This window comes from Agelaius phoeniceus, chromosome 29 (assembly GCF_051311805.1).
Source record: "Agelaius phoeniceus isolate bAgePho1 chromosome 29, bAgePho1.hap1, whole genome shotgun sequence".
In the NCBI taxonomy this organism is placed as follows: Eukaryota; Metazoa; Chordata; class Aves; order Passeriformes; family Icteridae; genus Agelaius; species Agelaius phoeniceus.
This window is the reverse complement of record NC_135293.1, coordinates 383,893-402,654: the sequence shown is the minus strand read 5'-3', so window position 1 is coordinate 402,654 and position 18,762 is coordinate 383,893. Positions and strand designations below refer to the sequence as shown.

The 18,762-nt window shown below is 57.2% G+C and overlaps 2 protein-coding genes across 3 annotated transcripts; one reads left to right on the top strand and one right to left on the bottom strand.

The window, feature by feature from the left end:
- Positions 1–2,027: 2,027 nt before the first annotated feature.
- On the bottom strand, positions 2,028–8,172 carry COPE (coat protein complex I subunit epsilon). Of its 2 annotated transcripts, XR_013185561.1 has the most exons (11): positions 8,003–8,172; positions 7,747–7,809; positions 7,233–7,339; positions 6,450–6,602; positions 5,952–6,005; positions 5,644–5,725; positions 4,668–4,823; positions 3,403–3,471; positions 2,849–2,923; positions 2,225–2,381; positions 2,028–2,185 (listed from the first exon to the last, which is right to left on the bottom strand). XR_013185561.1 is itself a non-coding variant. In XM_054650238.2 (10 exons), the coding sequence occupies exons 1-10, from the start codon at positions 8,117–8,119 to the stop codon at positions 2,334–2,336; spliced, it is 924 nt and encodes a 307-aa protein (XP_054506213.1). In that variant the 5' UTR covers positions 8,120–8,172; the 3' UTR covers positions 2,028–2,333. The 2 variants fall into 2 exon arrangements, 1 of the variants encoding a protein (XP_054506213.1); XM_054650238.2 differs by having other exon boundaries at positions 2,028–2,381.
- Positions 8,173–8,409: 237 nt separating this feature from the next.
- Positions 8,410–17,265, top strand: DDX49 (DEAD-box helicase 49). Its single transcript, XM_054650209.2, has 13 exons — positions 8,410–8,568; positions 8,902–9,025; positions 9,139–9,224; positions 9,984–10,105; positions 10,444–10,631; positions 11,153–11,293; positions 11,822–11,897; positions 11,978–12,054; positions 12,571–12,668; positions 13,869–13,943; positions 14,338–14,426; positions 14,552–14,623; positions 15,679–17,265. The coding sequence occupies exons 1-13, from the start codon at positions 8,454–8,456 to the stop codon at positions 15,919–15,921; spliced, it is 1,506 nt and encodes a 501-aa protein (XP_054506184.2). The 5' UTR covers positions 8,410–8,453; the 3' UTR covers positions 15,922–17,265.
- The last annotated feature ends 1,497 nt before the right edge of the window (positions 17,266–18,762 follow it).

The window sequence follows — 18,762 nt, the reverse complement described above, 5'->3', positions numbered from 1 at the left end:
GGCACGGAATGGCACGGGGATGGCACGGAATGGCACGGGGATGGCACAGAGATGGCACAGACACGGCACGGAATGGAATGGCACGGAATGGCACGGAATGGCACGGGGATGGCACGGGGATGGCACGGCACGGAATGGAATGGCACGGAATGGCACGGGGATGGCACGGAGATGGCACAGACACGGCACTGCACGGAATGGCACAGGGATGGCACGGGAATGGCATGGAGATGGCACAGAGATAGCACGGCACAGCACGGCATGGCATGGCCAGCACGGGGATGACAGAGATGGCACGGCATGGCACAGAAATGGCACAGAAATGGCACAGAAATGGCACAGCACAGCATGGCATGGTCAGAAATGGCACAGAAAATGGCACAGAAATGGCACAGAAACGGCACGGAGATGGCACAGAAATGGCATGGGGATGGCACGGCACGGAGCTGCCACTGCAGGGAGTCAGGGGACACTTTGGGGTCTCGGGTGCCAATTTGGGGGTCTCAGGTGCCAATTGAGGGGATCCAAGTGAGAATTTGGGGGGTTCAAGTGTGAATTTTGGGCGGTTCAAGCGTGAATTTGGGGGTTTTAAATGTGAATTTTGGGGGTTCAGGTGCACACAGCCCCGTGTTAAGGATCCCTGCTGGAGCCTTCCTCCTGCAGCGCTGTTGCATTGGATGTACAAAGAAAATAAATTCATTTCTCCAGGGATTTTCTATCTTCCCTCGGCACAAACCTCAGAGGAAACCTCGGAGCCTTTCCCTCCTCACCCTCCAGGTGTGCCCCCAATTTCCCCTCAGCTGTTTGGGGCCCCTGCTGCAGTTCAAGGGTGTGGAATAATAAAATTCACCCTGAAAATGGGTCTGGAATCATAAAATTCACCTTAAAGATGGGTCTGGAATAATAAAATTCACCCTGAAAATGGGTCTGGAATAATAAAATTCACCTTGAAAATGGGCCTAGAATAATGAAATTCGCCTTGAAGATGAATGATAAAATTCACCTTAAAAGTGGATCTGGAATCATAAAATTCACCCTAAAGATGGGCCTGGAATCGTAACATTCAGCTTAAAAATCAAACTTCCTCTCAAAGGTCACCCCTGATGAAAGGACCTCACTGAACTCCATCATCATCATCATCATCATCACCATCATCACCATCATCATCATCACCATCATCATCATCATCATCACCATCATCATCACCACCACAGGCACCCCCGGAGCTGCCAGGGAAAGGAAAGACGATATCAATATGAAATAAAATGATAAAAAATCTGAAATAAAAATGATATAAATATAAAATAAAAATTCTATGAAATAAAAACTACACAAATAGAAAATAAAAATGATGCAAATCTAAAATAAAACTGCACCGATGTAAAATAAAAATTATGCAAATCTCAAACCAAACAATGTCCTCGGTGTCCCCGGGGGTGCTGCAGGAATTTCTGAGCACACTGGGCCCTTTCAGAGCGGCACAAAGGGACATTGAGGGGACATTGAGGGGACATTGAGGGGACATTGAGGGGACACTGCAGGGACACCGCAGCCCGGGCACAAAGGGACCTTTCAGAGCCACCAAAATCCCAAAACCCGGGGGAAATTCCCGTGGGGAGGGGGCAGAAATCCCAAAAACCCAGGGTGGGCCCAGCAGGGATTGGGGGAAATTCCCATGGGGATCCCGGCTACAATAATTCCCAAAAATCCAGGATCTGGCAGGGGTTCCATGGGGAAGGGGCCAGAATTCCCAAAAACGCAGGGTGGGCCCAGCAGGGATTGGGGAAACTCGCAGGGAGATTTCTGTTCAAATATATCCTAAAAACTCCAGGTTGGATCTGGCTGGGATTTTGGGAAATTCTATGGGGATCTCTGTTAAAATAATTCCTAAAAATTCTTGTTTGGATCGGGCTGGGATTGGGAAAATTCCATGGGGATTTCTGCCACAATAATTCCTAAAAACCCAGGTTGGACCCAGCAGGGGTTGGTGACAAGGACGCTGCAGGAGGGACACCAGACTCAGCCTATTACAGAAGGATTACTTTTATTTTTATTTATTTCTCTTTTTATTCTTTTAATTTCTTTATTATTTTTGGGGGTTTTCATCCCCAAGGAATTGTCAGAAGGGTTGGAGGTGATGCAGAACTTCAGGAATAAATTCCATTTCTTGGGCACGGCTCAGCTGCTCTGGGATCTCCCTGGAGCTGAGCTCAGGGCTCAGCTGGGGCCTGAACCCCAGAATTTAACCCCAAATTTGGGGGGTCCCACAGAGGGGATTTCTGGGTTCCAGAGGGGATTTTTTGGGTTCCAGGAGGATTTTCTGGGCCCCAGGCTCAGGCACTGGGTGCGTACTGCAGGGCCAGGCGGTCAAAGTCGTTCTCCTGCAACCACAGCCAAAAATAAATGGATTAAATTAATCCTTAATTAATCATTAATTAATTATTACCAATCCATCCCCCTCCAATTTGCATTTATTACCTCTCCTCTGGCTGAACCCACCACAACCAGCTCCCTAAAACTAAATTAATTCCAATTTATTTCATTCCCATTGACTCTAAATTAACAGCAAACCCCATTTATTCCTTTTTTTGTCATTTGCTGCTTTTCCCTTCCCCTCTCCCCAAATTCCCTCTCCCAGTTTTTTCCTGTTTTGAGCACAAATTTCCACCTGGATTAAAAATCTGCATCTCAGGGCTTTTGCTCCAACCTTGGGACTCCCAAAATGAAAAAACTGAAGGAGATGGAGCTGCCCCCTTGGGATTCATTTCCCCTGGATCCATCAGAACGGGGAAAATTCAGTTTATTTGATTTGTTTCTATTATTGTTTCTATTTTCTGCCATTGCCTACCTTGGCCTGGTACTCCTGGATGAAGGGATGGTTCTTGTGAGCATCCTTCAGCTGGGACAGGTAACGATTGGTGACCTGGAGGGACGAGAAAATTCAATTTTGGGATGGCAGAGTGGAACAAATCCCACCCAAATGTGGGGGTTTTACACCTGAGAAAATCCTGATTTTCTCACTGTCCCAGTTCGAACCAGTAGGACCCATGCACACACTTGAAATAGAAAATAAAACACCTCAAAATCAACTTTCTGTGGTGGATCCAAGTTAAAAAAATTAAAAACTGGGAAGAGCTGAACTTCCAACTCCAAATGCTTTTTCTGCCCAGGGTTTTTCTCAATAATGAGGAAATTCTGGAATTCTGGAGTGGTTTGGGCTGGAAGGGACCTCAAGGATCATCAAATTCCATGGGAAAAGCCAAATCCCCAAATGCCCCAAATCCCAAACGGTGCCCTGGGGCTCTGAGCTGCCCATGCCCAAAATGGTCCCGTTTAGCCCCAAAATGAGCCCAAAAATGAGCCCATTTCCCCCCAAATGAGCCCATTTCCCCCATTTCTCACCTCGGGGGCCTTGCCCAGGTGCTGGGACAGCACCACCAGGTTCAGCAGGGTCTCAGGGTGCCCACTGTCCTGGAAAATGGGATTATCACAGGAAAAGGGGCTGGGGGGCCCAGACAGGGATTTGGGAACTCTGGGATGGGATTCCCAGAGAAATCCCTGGCTGCCCCTTGGCTGGGAGCCACCTGGGATTGTGCAGGTGCAATGGAACGGAAATAAAACTAAATAAAATGAAATGAAATGAAATAAAATGAAATGAAATAAAATAAAATAAAATAAAACATAACATTGAATAAATTAAATACAATACTATAAGTAAAATACAAAATAAAATACTAAAATAAAATAAAAATAAATAGAATAGAATAGCCAATAAAATTTAACAAAATGAAATACAATACAATAAATAAAATATAAAATAAAATATAAAATAAAATACTAAAATAAACCAAACCAAACCACTGTGCAAGGCCAAGCCCAGCAAGGGGGATCCATAAATTCCATAAATTGCCATTGCTGTGGATGTGAGCAGGAAAACTCCTGGGAATTCGGGGCTGTCCCTGGTCCGTGTGGGAATTTGGGGTGCACTTCGGGCTGTCCCTGTCCCTGTGGGATTGGGGCTGTCCCCTGTCCCTGTGGGGCTGTCCCCTGTCCCTTGTCCATTTGGGGACTCTTTGTGCTGTCCCTGTCCCTGAGGGATTTCCCTGGGTCTGTCCCCATCCCTGAGGGATTTCCCTGGGTCTGTCCCTGTCCCTGAGGGATTTCCCTGGGTCTCTCCCCATCCCTGAAGGATTCCCTGTACCTTGTCCATCAGGGATTTCCCTGGGTCTCTCCCCATCCCTGAGGGATTTCCCTGTCCCTGAGGGATTTCCCTGGGTCTCTCCCCATCCCTGAGGGATTTCCCTGGGTCTGTCCCCATCCCTGAGGGATTCCCCTGGGTCTGTCCCCATCCCTGAGGGATTCCCCTGGGTCTGTCCCCATCCCTGAGGGATTCCCCTGGGTCTCTCCCCATCCCTGAGGGATTTCCCTGGGTCTCTCCCTGTCCCTGAGGGATTCCCTGGGTCTCTCCCCGTCCCTGAGGGATTTCCCCGGGTCTCTCCCCATCCCTGGGGGATTCCCTGTACCTTGTCCATCAGGGATTTCCCTGGGTCTCTCCCCTGTCCATCAGGGATTTCCCTGGGTCTCTCCCCATCCCTGAGGGATTCCCTGTACCTTGTCCATCAGGGATTTCCCCGGGTCTCTCCCCATCCCTGAGGGATCCCCTGTACCTTGTCCAGAGCCTCCTGGAGCAGCCCCTCGGCCTCGTCCCAGCGGCCCTGGGCCATGGCGGCGGCCGCCTGCCCGTTGAGCAGCAGCAGCGAGGGGCTGGACCTGTCTGCCAGCTCCTGGAAGGTGTAGAAGGCGTCCTGCAGCTTCTCCCCGCCCTGCAGGGACACACACACACACACACAGGGTCACCCCTGGGCTGGGGAGCCCTCAGTGACACCCCTGGGGTCACCTCTGGGCTGGGGAGCCCTCAGTGGCACCTCTGGGGTCACCTCTGGCATGGGGAACCCTCAGTGGCACCTCTGGGGTCACCCCTGGGCTGGGGGATCCTCACTGACACCTCTGGGGTCACCTCTGGCATGGGGAACCCTCAGTGACACCTTTGGGGTCACCCCTGGGCTGGGGGACCCTCAGTGACACCCCTGAGGGTGTCACACCCCTGAGGGGTCACCTCTGGCATGGGGAGCCCTCACTGGCACCTCTGGGGTCACCTCTGGCATGGGGAATCCTCATTTACATCCACTGGGTCATGGGAATTCCTGATTTCCATCTTTGGGGTCACCCCTGGGCTCGGAATTCCTCATTTCCATCCCTGGGGTGATGGCAATTCCTGATCTCCATCCTTGGGGTGATGGCAATTCCTGATCTCCATCCCTGGGGTGATGGCAATTCCTGATCTCCATCCCTGGGGTGATGGCAATTCCTGATCTCCATCCTTGGGGTCACTCCTGATTCAGAGCTGATTCCATGGAGCCCAGGCTCTGTGACCCCGGATTTCAGGAGCTGGAGGAGTTGATTCCCATCCCTCCTGCACCCCAAACTCGGTGGTTTTGCCTCATTCCCAAACCTCTTTAAGGACATTTTGTGTCCTGGAGTCTGGGTGGGGCAGCAGAGCAGCTCCCTGGGCTGTTTGGGGATTTTTTTGGGGTTGTTTTGGGGATGTTTTGGGGCCATCTGGCTCCTCCTGGGGGCACCCACCAGGGCCAGGTTGACCCAGGCTGTGGCCAGCTGGGTCAGGGTGGCATCCTCATCCTGCTCCTGCATCTTCTTCAGCTCCTTCCTGCAGGAAAAGGGGCAATCACAGAGGAAAAGGGATTTCAGCACAAAACCAAATTAACTGGGGGTTGAGTTTCCTGGGGTTCATTTCACCAGGAGAGGCCTGGTCTGATCCCTGGAAATGGGAACGGAGAAGGAGGAGAAGGGAAAAAGGAAAAAGGAAAAAGGGAAAGGAGAAAGGGAAAAGGGAAAAGGGGAAAGGGAAAGGAAAAGGGAAGGGCCAATCCCACCTGGCCAGGTCGAGCCTGTCGAGCTTCAGCAGGATCTGCACCATCATGGCCAAGCTGCAGGGACAGGAGCACAGGGACTGACCCCGCTGGACTCACACCCCAAACCCCACCTGGGGTCCTCCTGAGGGTCCCTCCTGACCCCAAACCCCACCTGGGAGGGTCCTGAGGGGCCCTCCTGACCCCAAACCCCACCTGGGGCCCTCCTGAGGGGCCCTCCTGACCCAAACTCTGAGCTTGTGACCCTGGTTTTGGGATTCCTTGACCATTCCAGGCTGTCCCCCTGTGCTGATCCCATATTTTAGAATTCCCTGACCATTCCAGGCTGTCCCCCTGGGTTTTGGGAGGATCTGACCCCGTTTTTGGGATCTCCTGACCATTCCAGGCTGTCCCCCTGGGTTTTAGGGATGATCTGACCCCGTTTTTGGGATCTCCTGACCATTCCAGGCTGTCCCCCTGGGTTTTGGGGAGGATGTGACCCCGTTTTTGGGATCTCCTGACCATTCCAGGCTGTCCCCCTGGTGCAGGGCCCTCAGGGCAGCGTCGGGGTCCTGCTGGTGGCAGTAGATGGACGCTGCCATCAGCAGGAAGGTGCTGTTGGCCACATCCACGCTCTTGGCCATCTTCTTGTCCAGCTCTGCCACGATGGAGTCCCTGTGGGGGGGGGACAAGGGGAAATGGGGTGGGTTTGGGGGGAAATGGGGAGAAAAAATGGGGGAAAATGGGGAAGAAAATGGGGAAAAACAGGGAAGAAAATGGGGGAAAACTGGGAGAAAATGGGGGAGAAAGGGAGGAGAAAATGAGGGGGAACAGGGAGAAAAGGGAGAGAAAATGGGAGGGACATGGGGGAGAAAATGGGAGGGAAAAAGGGGGAAAACAGGGGAGAAAATGGGGGGGAAATGGGGGAGAAAATGGTGGGGGGAAATGGGATATAATGAGGGAGAAAATGGGGAAGAATGGGGGAGAAAAAGGGGAGAAAATGGTGGTGGGGGGGATGGGATAAAATGGGGAAGAAAATGGGGGAAATTGGGGGAAAGGGGGGAGAAAATGGGAGAAAAGAGGGGAGAAAAGAGGAGAAAAGAGGACAAGCTGTGGCTGCTCCATCCCTGGACTGCCCCAGGCCAGGCTGGAGCACCCTGGAAGGGATCCCTGGATATTAAACCCAAACCCCCACCCCAAAAGCTCCCGGTTCTGTAGGAATTGTGCCTTTTCCAGCTCTGCTGCCACCCCACAGAGCCCCAGAGCCCAGGGTTAGGGTTAGGGTTAGGGCTGGGCCCCCCTCACCTCTGGCTCTGGCTGTCGCTGGCCAGGAACTGAGCGAACATCCTGACAGACTGCAGCTCGGGGCTGGAGCTGCCCTGCAGCTCGTCCAGAACCACCCCAAACTTCCTCTGAAAAACACGGACACGGCAGGGAGGGCAGGGCGGGAGGGGAAAAAAGGAAAAAATGAGAGAAAGGAAAAAAGGAAAGAAAGCAAAGGAAGGAGAGAGAAGAAAGAGAAGAAAGAATGGGGAAAAAGGAAAGAAAAGGAAAAAAGGGAAAGAAAAGGAGAGCAGAAAAAGAAGGAAGGGCAGGAAAATTAAAAAAAGCAGGAAGGTCAGGAAGAGAAGGAAAAGGACAATCAAAAAAAGCAGGAAGGGCAGGAAGAAAGGGAGAGAAGGGAGGTTGAGGTTTGAGCAGAACTCTCAAGGATCTGCAGGGACAGGACCCAGGGAAGGGATTTGGGATGGAATCCCAGGGCCCAGGGAATGGATTTGGGATTTGGGAATTCCAGGGTTTTACCCCTCCCCAGGCTCACCTGGGCGATGTAGGATCGGAACAGGAACACGTCCCGCTCGACCTCCTGCTGGGGGCTGCTGGGCTGGGGAGGGGGAAACAGGGAATCTTCAGGGACCCCAAAACAGCCCCACAAAACAGCCCCACACAAACGCACCCCACACACCCACCCCACAGAACCAGCCCCACAAACCCGCCCCACACAAACCCTCCGCAGCCCAGCCCCTCCCGAACCCTCCCGGGCCCGCCCAGCCCCGGGAGGCGCGGCGGGCCCGGACCTTGGCGCGCTGGGCCTCGTTGATGGCGGCCTGGAAGGCTCCGATGTAGAAGTTGTTGCGGAGGTCGAAGAGCTCGTCCGCCTCCCCGGCCGGGGCCGCGCCCGCCCCTGCCGCCATCGCCGCAGACACGAACCCGGAAGCGCCCGCGCCGCGCGGGCTGCCGGGAGCCGCCGTCTCCATGGGAACCGCCAATAGCAACGCGAGTAAAAGGATACGTCAGCAAAAAGAGACGAGTGGGCGGGGTCAGGGCGAGACGGCCAATGAGCAACGCGCGAGGCTGTGACGCCATCAGGGCGGGGTTAGAGCGAGCTGGCCAATGAGCGGCGAACACGGTGGTGACGCCATCAGGACGCGCGGCTCAGCGTGTGGGCGGGGTCATCTCAAGCCGGCCAATGAGCGGCGCGCGCGGCGGTGACGCCATCAGGACGCGCGGAGGCGGCGGAGCGCGGCCATGGCGGAGTTCCGTGCGCTCGGGCTGGCGCCGTGGCTGGTGGAGCAGGCCCGGCAGGTGGGGCTGCTCCGGCCCACGCCCGTGCAGGCCGCCTGCATCCCGCCCGTGCTGCAGGGTGAGCGCCCGGCCCGGGACGGCCATGGGCGAGCCCCGGTCCTTCCCCGGGACCGGCCCCTCATGGTCCCCATCCCTCCTTCGGGCCGTTCTCCCCCCGTGCCCCTTTCCCCGGTCCTGGTCCGGCCATTCCCCTCCCAGTTCTCGGTCCCGTTCCCGGTTTCGTTCCGCATTCCCATTTCCCGTTCCCCGATCCTGTTCCCGTCCTCGTTTCCCATTCCCGTTCCCTGTTCCCGGTCCCGTTTCCCTTTCCCTATTCCCGGTCCCGTTTCTCATTCCCCCTTCCCGTTCCCATTTCCCGTTCCCGTTCCGCTGACGCCCCCGTTCCCCGCAGGCCGGGACTGCCTGGGCTGTGCCCAGACGGGCAGCGGGAAGACGGCGGCGTTCGTGCTGCCGGTGCTGCACGTGCTGGCCCAGGACCCCTACGGCATCTTCTGCCTCGTGCTCACCCCCACCCGGTACCGGCCCCGCGGGGCAACGGGAGAGCGGCGGGGAGACTCGGGGAGCTCCGGGGGAGCCCCGGGGACCCCCCCGTGCGGGCTGACCCCCGCGGTTCCCCCCTCCCCCGCAGGGAGCTGGCGTACCAGATCGCAGAGCAGTTCCGGGTGCTGGGCAAACCCCTGGGCCTCAAGGACTGCGTGGTGGTGGGGGGGCTCGGTGAGTGAGCCTGGGGGCACTGGGGGGGCTCGGTGAGTGAGCCTGGGGGCACTGGGGGTTCTGGGGGGGCTCGGTGAGTGAGCCTGGGGGGCACTGGGGGGTCTGGGGGGGGCTCGGTGAGTGAGGCTGGGGGGGATTTGGGGGGACACTGGGGGGGTCTGGGGGGTCCTGCCCCGTTCCCAGTGCTCCCAGTGTTCTCAGCCCATTCCCAGTGCTCCCAGGATTCTCAGCCTCTCCCCGTCATTCCCAGCCCATTCCCAGTCTGTCTGTGTGTCTGTCTGTCTGTCCCAGCCATGGTGTCGCAGGCCCTGGCTCACATCCCCAGTCTGTCTGTCTGTCCGTCTGTCCCAGACATGGTGTCGCAGGCCCTGGCCCACATTCCCAGTCTGTCTGTCTATCTGTCTGTCCGTCTGTCCCAGCCATGGTGTCGCAGGCCCTGGCCCACATTCCCAGTCTGTCTGTCTATCTGTCTGTCCGTCTGTCCCAGCCATGGTGTCCCAGGCCCTGGCTCACATTCCCAGTCTGTCTGTGTGTCTGTCTGTCTGTCTGTCCCAGCCATGGTGTCGCAGGCCCTGGCTCACATTCCCAGTCTGTCTGTGTGTCTGTCTGTCCGTCTGTCCCAGACATGGTGTCGCAGGCCCTGGCTCACATTCCCAGTCTGTCTGTGTGTCTGTGTGTCTGTCTGTCCCAGACATGGTGTCGCAGGCCCTGGCTCACATCCCCAGTCTGTCTGTGTGTCTGTCTGTCCGTCTGTCCCAGACATGGTGTCGCAGGCCCTGGCCCTGTCTCGCAGGCCCCACGTGGTGGTGGCCACCCCCGGCCGTCTCGCTGATCACCTGCGCAGCTCCAGCACCTTCAGCCTCAGCAAGGTCCAGTTCCTGGTGAGCCCCAAGCCCGGCCCGGGGATCCTGGGGGTTCCCTCCATCCCTGGGGGGGTTCCTGGGAATCCTGGGGGGTTTCCTGTGTCCTTGGGAGCATTTCCAGGAATCCCCCTGGGTTTCCTCCATCCCTGGGGTTTCCTGGGACGCCCTTCAGGTTCCCTGGTGGGTTCCCTGCATACCCTGGGGGTTCCCTGGTGGCTCCCAGGGTTTCCCTGGTGGCTTCCCTGGTGGATCCTGGGTTTCCCTGGTGGATCCTGGGTTTCCCTGGTGGATCCTGGGCTCCCTGGGTTTCCCTGGTGGCTCCCAGGGTTTCCCAGCCTCTGTGGCCCCGTGCCCAGGTTCTGGACGAGGCTGACCGCCTGCTGGAGCAGGGCAGCGCCGATTTCAGCGCGGACCTGGAGCTGATCCTGGGGGCTGTGCCCGCCCGCCGGCAGACGCTGCTGTTCAGTGCCACCCTGACCAGCACCCTGTGCCAGCTGCGGGCCCTGGCTGCCAACAGCCCCTTCTGCTGGGAGGCCACGGCCCCGTGAGTGCCCCAGATCCCCCAAACTCCCTGGGCTTGGCTCCTTCTGCCGCCCTTTCCTGTGCTGGCGCTGCTGGGGCCCTGCCGGGGCTTTGGGGGTGTCGGGAGAAGGACATGGAGGGGCTGGGAAATTCCTGGGAAGGGCTGGAGAATCCCTGAGGGAGCTGGAAAAGGGATCAGAAAACTCCTGAGGGAGTTGGGAATTCCTGAGGGAGCTGGGAAGGGAAAATTCCTGGGGAGGAGCTGGGGAGTTCCCGAGGGGGCTGGGAAGGGCCCAGCCTGGAGCAAAGCAGGACCAGATCAGCAGGATCAGATTCCCAATCCCCACAGGTCCCCAGCAGGAGGGGACAGCCAGGAGGGCCCCAGGGGACACCAGGACAGGAGGGAGCAGCCCCGGGTGGGACCTCAGCAGGAATTTCCTCATGGAAAGGGAGCAGGGCAGGGCTGGGCCGGTGTGGGACAGGCTGGGGGATCCTGCAGGGCTCTTGCAGCCTCAGGGATCCTGGGGGTCCCTGTCCCTGCAGGGTGAGGACGGTGGAGGGGCTGGAGCAGAGGTACCTGCTGGTGCCTGAGGCGCTCAAGGACGCATACCTGGTGCACCTGGTGCAGAGCTTCCAGGACCAGCACGAGGACTGGGCCATCATCATCTTCACCAAGACCTGCAAGTGAGAGCCCTGCTCCCTTTCCTGCTGCTTTTCGTCCTTCATTTCCTCCTCATTTCCTGCTCCCTTTTCCTGCTCCCTTTTCCTGCTCCTTTACCTCCCTCTTTTCCTCATTTCCTCCTCCTTTTCCTCCTCCTTTTCCTCCTCCTTTTCCTCCTCCTTTTCCTCCTCCTTTTCCTCCTCCTTTTCCTCCTCCTTTTCCGCCTCCTTTTCCGCCTCCTTTTCCGCCTCCTTTTCCTCCTCCCTTTTCCTCCCTTTTCCTCCTCCCTTTTCCTCCCTTTTCCTCCTCCCTGGCGCTCAGCCCTGGCACAGATTTCCCACCTCAGGAATTGTCCCAGGCTGTTCTGGAGCACTCTGGGACAGTGGGAGGTGTCTTAAAGGAGGAGAACAATGAGGATTTTGGGAATTGCACCCAGAAGTGTGAAGTGTCCCTGGAACTGGGTTATCCCAGGCCATGGTGGGCAGTCCCTGCCTGGCCCAGCTCTGTCCTGGTGCATCCTGAGCATTCTCCCGGTTTTCCCTCCCCTGCAGGGACTGCCAGGTGCTGAACATGATGCTGAGGAAGTTCAGCTTCCCCTCTGTGGCTCTGCACTCCATGATGAAGCAGGTGAGGCCTGCAGGCCCTGCCAGGGGCTGCTCCCACCTGGAATTTCCTCCCAGCCCTCACCTGGAATTTTCCCCTCCCAGAAACAGAGATTTGCAGCTCTGGCCAAGTTCAAGTCCAGCATCTTCAAGATCCTCATTGCCACAGATGTGGCTGCCAGGTAAAACCAGAGCTCTCCCACCTGGGTTTGTCCACCAGAACCAGCTTAGGCTGAGTTTAGCCAGGCCAGACCCTCAAATGCCCCAGCTCTGGGTGGGACAGGCTCTTCCAGCCTGACTGAGCTGGGCTTTGGAGCCTGGGGGTGCTGAGGGCGCCTGGAGCAGCTCCAAGGGGACTGGGAATTGATGAGCCCTGAAGGAGAATTGGGGAAGTGTTGAGTTGGGAATTGATGAGCCCTGAGGGAGAATTGGGGAATTGTTGAGTTGGGAATTGATGAGCCCTGAGGGAAGGAGTTGGGGAATTGTTATGAGGAAGGAATTTCTCCTCCAATCAGCCAGTCAAGGCTTTTTCCATGGGAATCTGGGGTGTTTGGATTGATCAGATCCTGGCACTGGCAGAGCTCCTGCCCAAGGCCAGGCAGGCACTCAGAGTGTGTTGAGGTCCCTCCCGACCCTGCTCCCTCTGACAGTGCTGTGCTCTTTAAGCTCTTTGCCCACCCCTGGCTGTGTTTCTGCAGAGGTTTGGACATCCCAGCAGTGCAGGTGGTGATCAACCACAACACCCCAGGGCTGCCCAAGATCTACATCCACCGCGTGGGACGGACGGCACGGGCAGGTCCGGGGACACCGTGGGGACACAGAACCCAGGGAGGGGACACAGAACCCAGGGAGGGGACACAGAACCCAGGGAGGGGACACAGAACCCAGGGAGGGGACAGAGCCACCATGGGGGGACACAGAACCCAGGGAGGGACACAGCCACCATGGGGGGACACAGAACCCAGGGAGGGACACAGAACCCAGGGAGGGGACACAGAACCCAGGGAGAGACACAGAACCCAGGGAGGGGACACAGAACCCAGGGAGGGGACACAGAACCCAGGGAGGGGACAGAGCCACCATGGGGGGACACAGAACCCAGGGAGGGACACAGCCACCATGGGGGGACACAGAACCCAGGGAGGGACACAGAACCCAGGGAGGGGACACAGAACCCAGGGAGAGACACAGAACCCAGGGAGGGGACACAGAACCCAGGGAGGGGACACAGAACCCAGGGAGGGGACAGAGCCACCATGGGGGGACACAGAACCCAGGGAGGGACACAGAACCCAGGGGGGGACACAGAACCCAGGGAGGGGACACAGCCACCATGGGGGGACACAGAACCCAGGGAGGGGACACAGAACCCAGGGGGGGACACAGAACCCAGGGAGGGGACACAGCCACCATGGGGGGACACAGAACCCAGGGAGGGACACAGAACCCATGGGGGGACACAGAACCCAGGGAGGGGACACAGAACCCAGGGAGGGGACACAGAACCCAGGGAGGGGACAGAGCCACCATGGGGGGACACAGAACCCAGGGAAGGGACACAGAACCCAGGGAGGGGACACAGCCACCATGGGGGGACACAGGAGCAGCCCCACAGCACCCCCAGCACTGTGTGCAACACCTGGGAGGGAAGGAACAATCAGGAGAATGCTCAGGATGCTCCAGGGAATGGAGCAGGACAGAGCTGGGACTGTCCAGCGTGCTCCAGCCTGGCCTGGGCAGCTCCTGGGACACCTCCCATTCTCCCATTTCTGTCTTTAATTCCCCAAATCCTCATTTTCCCCCCTTTAAGGCACCGCTGGGATCCTGCCCTGGGTCTCTTGGGGGGATCATTAATCCCTGCTGGTTTTAATGGGATCCTGAATGGGATTGCAGAGCTCAAGGAGCCCTCCCAGCCTGGCCCCTGGGGATGGAGGGGCTGGGGTGCCTGGGGTCCGTCCCTCTGTGCCTGCCCCATCCCTGCTTTCAACCCTTCCAGGGAGGAAGGGCATGGCCATCACCCTGGTGACACAGTATGACATCCACCTGGTGCACGCCATCGAGGAGGAGATCAGTGAGTGCAGCTGGGCCCTCCCCTCCCCTCCCCTCCCCTCCCCTCCCCAGCTCCAGCCCTGGCTGCCTCAGGGCCCCTGCTCCTGTCCCTGCTGCTTTTGCTGGAGCAGAATTTCTGTGGAGCTGCTCTTGATGAAAGCAGCAGCTGCTTCAAAAACAGGGTTTGTCACCTCTGGGGATTGTCACCTCTGGGTTTGTCACCCTCTGTGTGTCCCAGAGCTGCAGCAGTTCTCTGTGGGGTTTGTCACCTCTGGGTTTGTCACCTCTGGGGTTTGGGGATTTGTCACCTCTGGATTTGTCACCTCTGGGGTTTGTCGCCTCTGGGGTTTGTCGCCTCTGGATTTGTCACCTCTGGGTTTGTCACCTCGGGTTTGTCACCCTCTGTGTCTCCCCAGAGCTGCAGCTGCCGGAGTTCTCAGTGCAGGAGCAGCTGGTGCTGGACATCCTGACCCAAGTGAACGTCACCAGGAGGGAGTGTGAGATCGTGAGTGGCCCTGGGGAGCCTGGCCTGGGGCCTCTCCCCGTGGTTTTGGGGTTTTTTTCACAGCTTTTCAGGGGTTTTGCTGCTCAGGGCTGAGTTTGTGGCTCTGCTGCTCTTCCCTTGGCCAGGAGCTGGAGGGGATGGACTTTGATGAGAAGAAGGAAATCAATAAAAGGAAACAGATGATCCTGGAGGGGAAGGTGAGAGCTGCTGCTGGATGAGCTGGGGAATGTGGGAAAGGGAAGGGGAAAGGAAAGCACAGCCCCTCCTTCCCTTTCCATTCCTTTCCCTTCTGGGTGGGGAAGGTTTATTTAAAATCATCTTAAAAGAAATCTTAAATATTATAGGGTTTAAAAAGATTAAATGCTATGCTGTTAAAAATATGAAATAGTAAATATATTAGATGTTATGAGGTTAAATGGATTCAATGTTGGGATGTTAAAAATGCTCTGGAGAAAATGGAGACGGGGCTGAATTTTGGGGCCTCCTCAGTCCCAGTGGGGGCACCTTGGAAAGGGCAAGGGATTGTCCTGGGCGTGTCCCCAATGTCCTGGGTGTGTCCTGGGCGTGTCCCCAATGTCCTGGGCGTGTCCTGGGTGTGTCCCCAATGTCCTGGGAGTGTCCCCAATGTCCTGAGCCTGTTCCCAATATGCTGGGCCTGGCCCAGTGTCCCCAGTGTCCTGTCCCAATCCCCGATGTCCCCATGCCCAGTGTCGCTGTCCCCAGTGTCCTGGCTGTGTCCCCGCTGTCCCCGCTGTCCCGGTGTCCCCATCGCTGCTGTGTCCCCGCTGTCCCCGGTGTGTCCCCGGTGTCCCCGGTGTCCCCATCGCCGCTGTGTCCCCGGTGTCCCCATTCCCGGCTGTGTCCCGGCTGTGTCCCCGCTGTCCCGGGTGTGTCCCCGGTGTCCCCATCGCCGCTGTGTCCCGGCTGTGTCCCGGGTGTGTCCCCGGTGTCCCCGCTGTCCCCGGTGTCCCCGGTGTCCCCATCGCCGCTGTGTCCCCGCTGTCCCCGGTGTCCCCATTCCCGGCTGTGTCCCGGCTGTGTCCCCGCTGTCCCAGGTGTGTCCTGGCTGTGTCCCCATTCCCGGCTGTGTCCCCGGTGTCCCCATCGCCGCTGTGTCCCCACTGTCCCGGCTGTGTCCCTGCTGTCCCCGCTGTCCCCGGTGTGTCCCCGGTGTCCCCATCGCCGCTGTGTCCCTGCTGTCCCCGCTGTCCCCGGTGTGTCCCCGGTGTCCCCATCGCCGCTGTGTCCCCAGGACCCGGAGCAGGAGGCGCGCAGGAGGGCGGAGCTGTCGCGGATCAGGAGCAGGAACAGGGAGTGCCGGGAGCAGCTGCAGCAGAGGCTGCACAGGAGGCGGCAGCTGCAGCTCCGCAGGAAACTGCACAGGAGGATGGAGAGGAGGAGGAGGAAGGTGGACAAGGACAAGGACGAGGAGGAGGAGGAGAAGGACAAGGACGAGGACAAGGAGGAGAAGGACAAGGACAAGGAGGAGCAGTGACGTGGCTGGGACTGGCCTGGAGTGCCCTGGAATTGCTGCTGCTTTGGGAAAATTGGGATTGAACTCTTGAATGTGGGGAAAAAAATCAGAGCTGGGGAGGAGGGAAGAACCCCAGAACCCTTGGGATTGGGGTTGGGATTGGGGTTGGGATTGGGAGGAGCTCAGGGCTCATCCGCTCCCAGCCTTGGACATTCCAGAGATCCCGGGGCAGCCTCAGCTCCTCTGGGAATTCCAGCCCATCCCAGCCAGGAATTCCTGCCCAAATCCCATCCAGATTCCCCTTTCCAGCTTAAATCCATTCCCTGTGCCCTGGAATTCCCAAATCCCAGATCCATTCCCTGGCTCCTGTCCCTCCACCCCTCATCCCAAATCCTCTCCAGCTCCTTTGGAGCCCCTTGCACCTCTGGAAGCAGCTCCAGGTTTCCCTTGGATCCCTTTTGCGTTCAGCTTTGCCTTCTGTGCTCAGGGGGAATCTCCAAGAGCTTTTCCTTGCTCACCCCACCCTCCTCTGTGATGAATTTCTCCCATTATTAACGCTCTGGCTGCCTTGTGAATAATTGAAATCCTCATTTGTGAGGCCTCAGCCAGGAGGATGCTGGGATGGAGCTGCTGCCAGACACAAAAATAATGCACAAAAATGCACAAAATGCACCAAATGCTGCTGCCAGACACACAAATGCAGCTTTGTCACCTTTGCAGCACAAGGTTTTCCCCTTTGGAAGCACAAAAATAAGGAATTAATCAGGGTGATAAGGTTAATGAGGAATTAATCAGGGCTGCAGAGGGCCCAGAGGGGAGGTGTTGGTGCCCCTGCTCTGAAACAACCAGAAATTAAATAAAATCCTCTGGAAATGGAAGCAAAATGCTCTGGAGCAGCCCAGGGCAGTGAGGGAAGGGCTGGGGATGAATGGGAGGAGGGAGGGAAGCACCTCCCAGCCCCATCCATCACAGCCTGGACAAAGCTTTTGTCATTCCCAGTGCTGGGCCCGGCCCTGGGCTGCTCCAAAAGGATTTCCAGAAAATTCTGGCAAGGATGAGAGGGGACACTGGGCATGGCCTGGGGGAGCACAGGGCTGGCACTGCCCAGGGACGGCCCCAAAGCTGCTGAGGAAAATGTTCTTGGGATTTTGGGGCAGTTTTGTGGGATTTTGTGCCAATTTTGTGTCAATTTTGTGCACTTTTGTGTCAGTTTTGTGTGGTTTTCCTGTCAGTTTGCAATGGAATCAGCAAATGCTGGTTGGATCTGCTGTGTCCAAAACAGACACAAGGAAAGGTTTTGAAACTTTCTGACCAAAAAGCCAAATAAAGCATTGAAATAAAAGAAATAAAGGGATGAGGCAGCAAGAGGAACCACGCTTAAAATAAAACAGGGAAGTTGTGGTAAAGCAGAGCCAGGGCCTCCCTCAGGCCTTGCTCAGTTCCAGAGGCTGGGAAACATCTGGGATGACTCCCAAATTTCTGAGATCAATCCCAAATTTCTGAGATCAATCCCAAACTTGTGAGATCAATCCCAAACTTGTGAGATCAATCCCAAACTTGTGAGATCAATCCCAAATTTCTGAGATCAATCCCAAACTTCTGCGATCAATCCCAAATTTCTGAGATTATTCCCAAATTTCTGTGATACCTCCCAGATTCCTGGGGTAGCTCCTGAATTTCTGTCCCCAGCTCCTGGCCTGTCCTTGGCCCCAGCTGGGCCCGTCCCTGTCCCACACAGATCAGGGCATCCCTGGGGGCTTCTCCTCAATATGGAAAGGACCAAAAAAGGAAACAAGAACCCCACGAGCAGCTGAGATTTGCTCCATTTAATTCCAATTAACCTCAGAGGTGCCAACCCAGCAGCTTGGTGCCCTCAGGGATGTCCCTTGTCCCAAATTCCCCAGCCCAGCCCCAGTTTTCCAGCAGGCCTCAAATCCTCTGTGTTCAGCTCATCCAGGCTGTGGAACTGCAGCATTTTCCCCTGGGGAAATCCAGAATTTTCCTCCATCTCTGCTCCCCTGGGATGCTCCAGGGGCTGGGAGCGCCCAGGATGGAGGAAGAGGAAGAGGAAGAGGAGGAGGCTCAGTGCTGGCCGTGCCCAGCTGCTCCAGGCAGGACCTGCAGAAGGCAAATGGCTCCTAAAAAACCACAGAAAAACCAAAGGGCTCGGCCCCGTGCCCTTGGAAAATGTAAAAACCTGGGGGGCAGCTCTGGGGTGTGGCAAGGGGGTGGCACGGGCACAGCTGGCACCTCTGGGCACAGCTGGGCACAGCTGGCACCTCTGGGCTGTGCCACGGCCGGGGCAGGGCCAGGGAGCTGGGCTGGGGATCCCTGGAGAGGATTTGGGGGTTCAGGGGCTCCCTGGAGAGGATTTGGAAGCTCAGATTCTCCCTGGAGAGGTCTGGGGGTCCAGGGGCTCCCTGGAGAGGATTTGGGAGCTCAGATTCTCCCTGGAGAAGGTTTGGGGGTTCAGGAGCTCCCTGGAGAGGTTCAGGAGCTCCCTGGAAAAGGTTCAGGGGTTCAGGGGCTCCCTGGAGAGGATTTGAGGACTTTGGGTACTCCCTGAAGAGGATCTGGGGGTTCAGGAGCTCCCTGGAGAGGATCTGGGGGTTCAGGAGCTCTGTGCCCTGCTCTGGGGCTCCCTGGGCAGCGAGGGCCCAGCCTGGTGCCCGCTCTGGCCAGGCAGCTGCTGGTGGGTGGCAAATCCTGCCCGGGCAGGGCTGAGGCTGCTGGGTGCCCATGGGAGCTCTCAGTGGTGTCTGCAGGAGCTCTGGGTGTCCAAAGGAGCTCTCTTGGTGCCCACAGGAGCTCTGGGTGGTGCCCAGGATTTCTCTTGGTGCCCACAGGAGCTCTGGGTGCCCA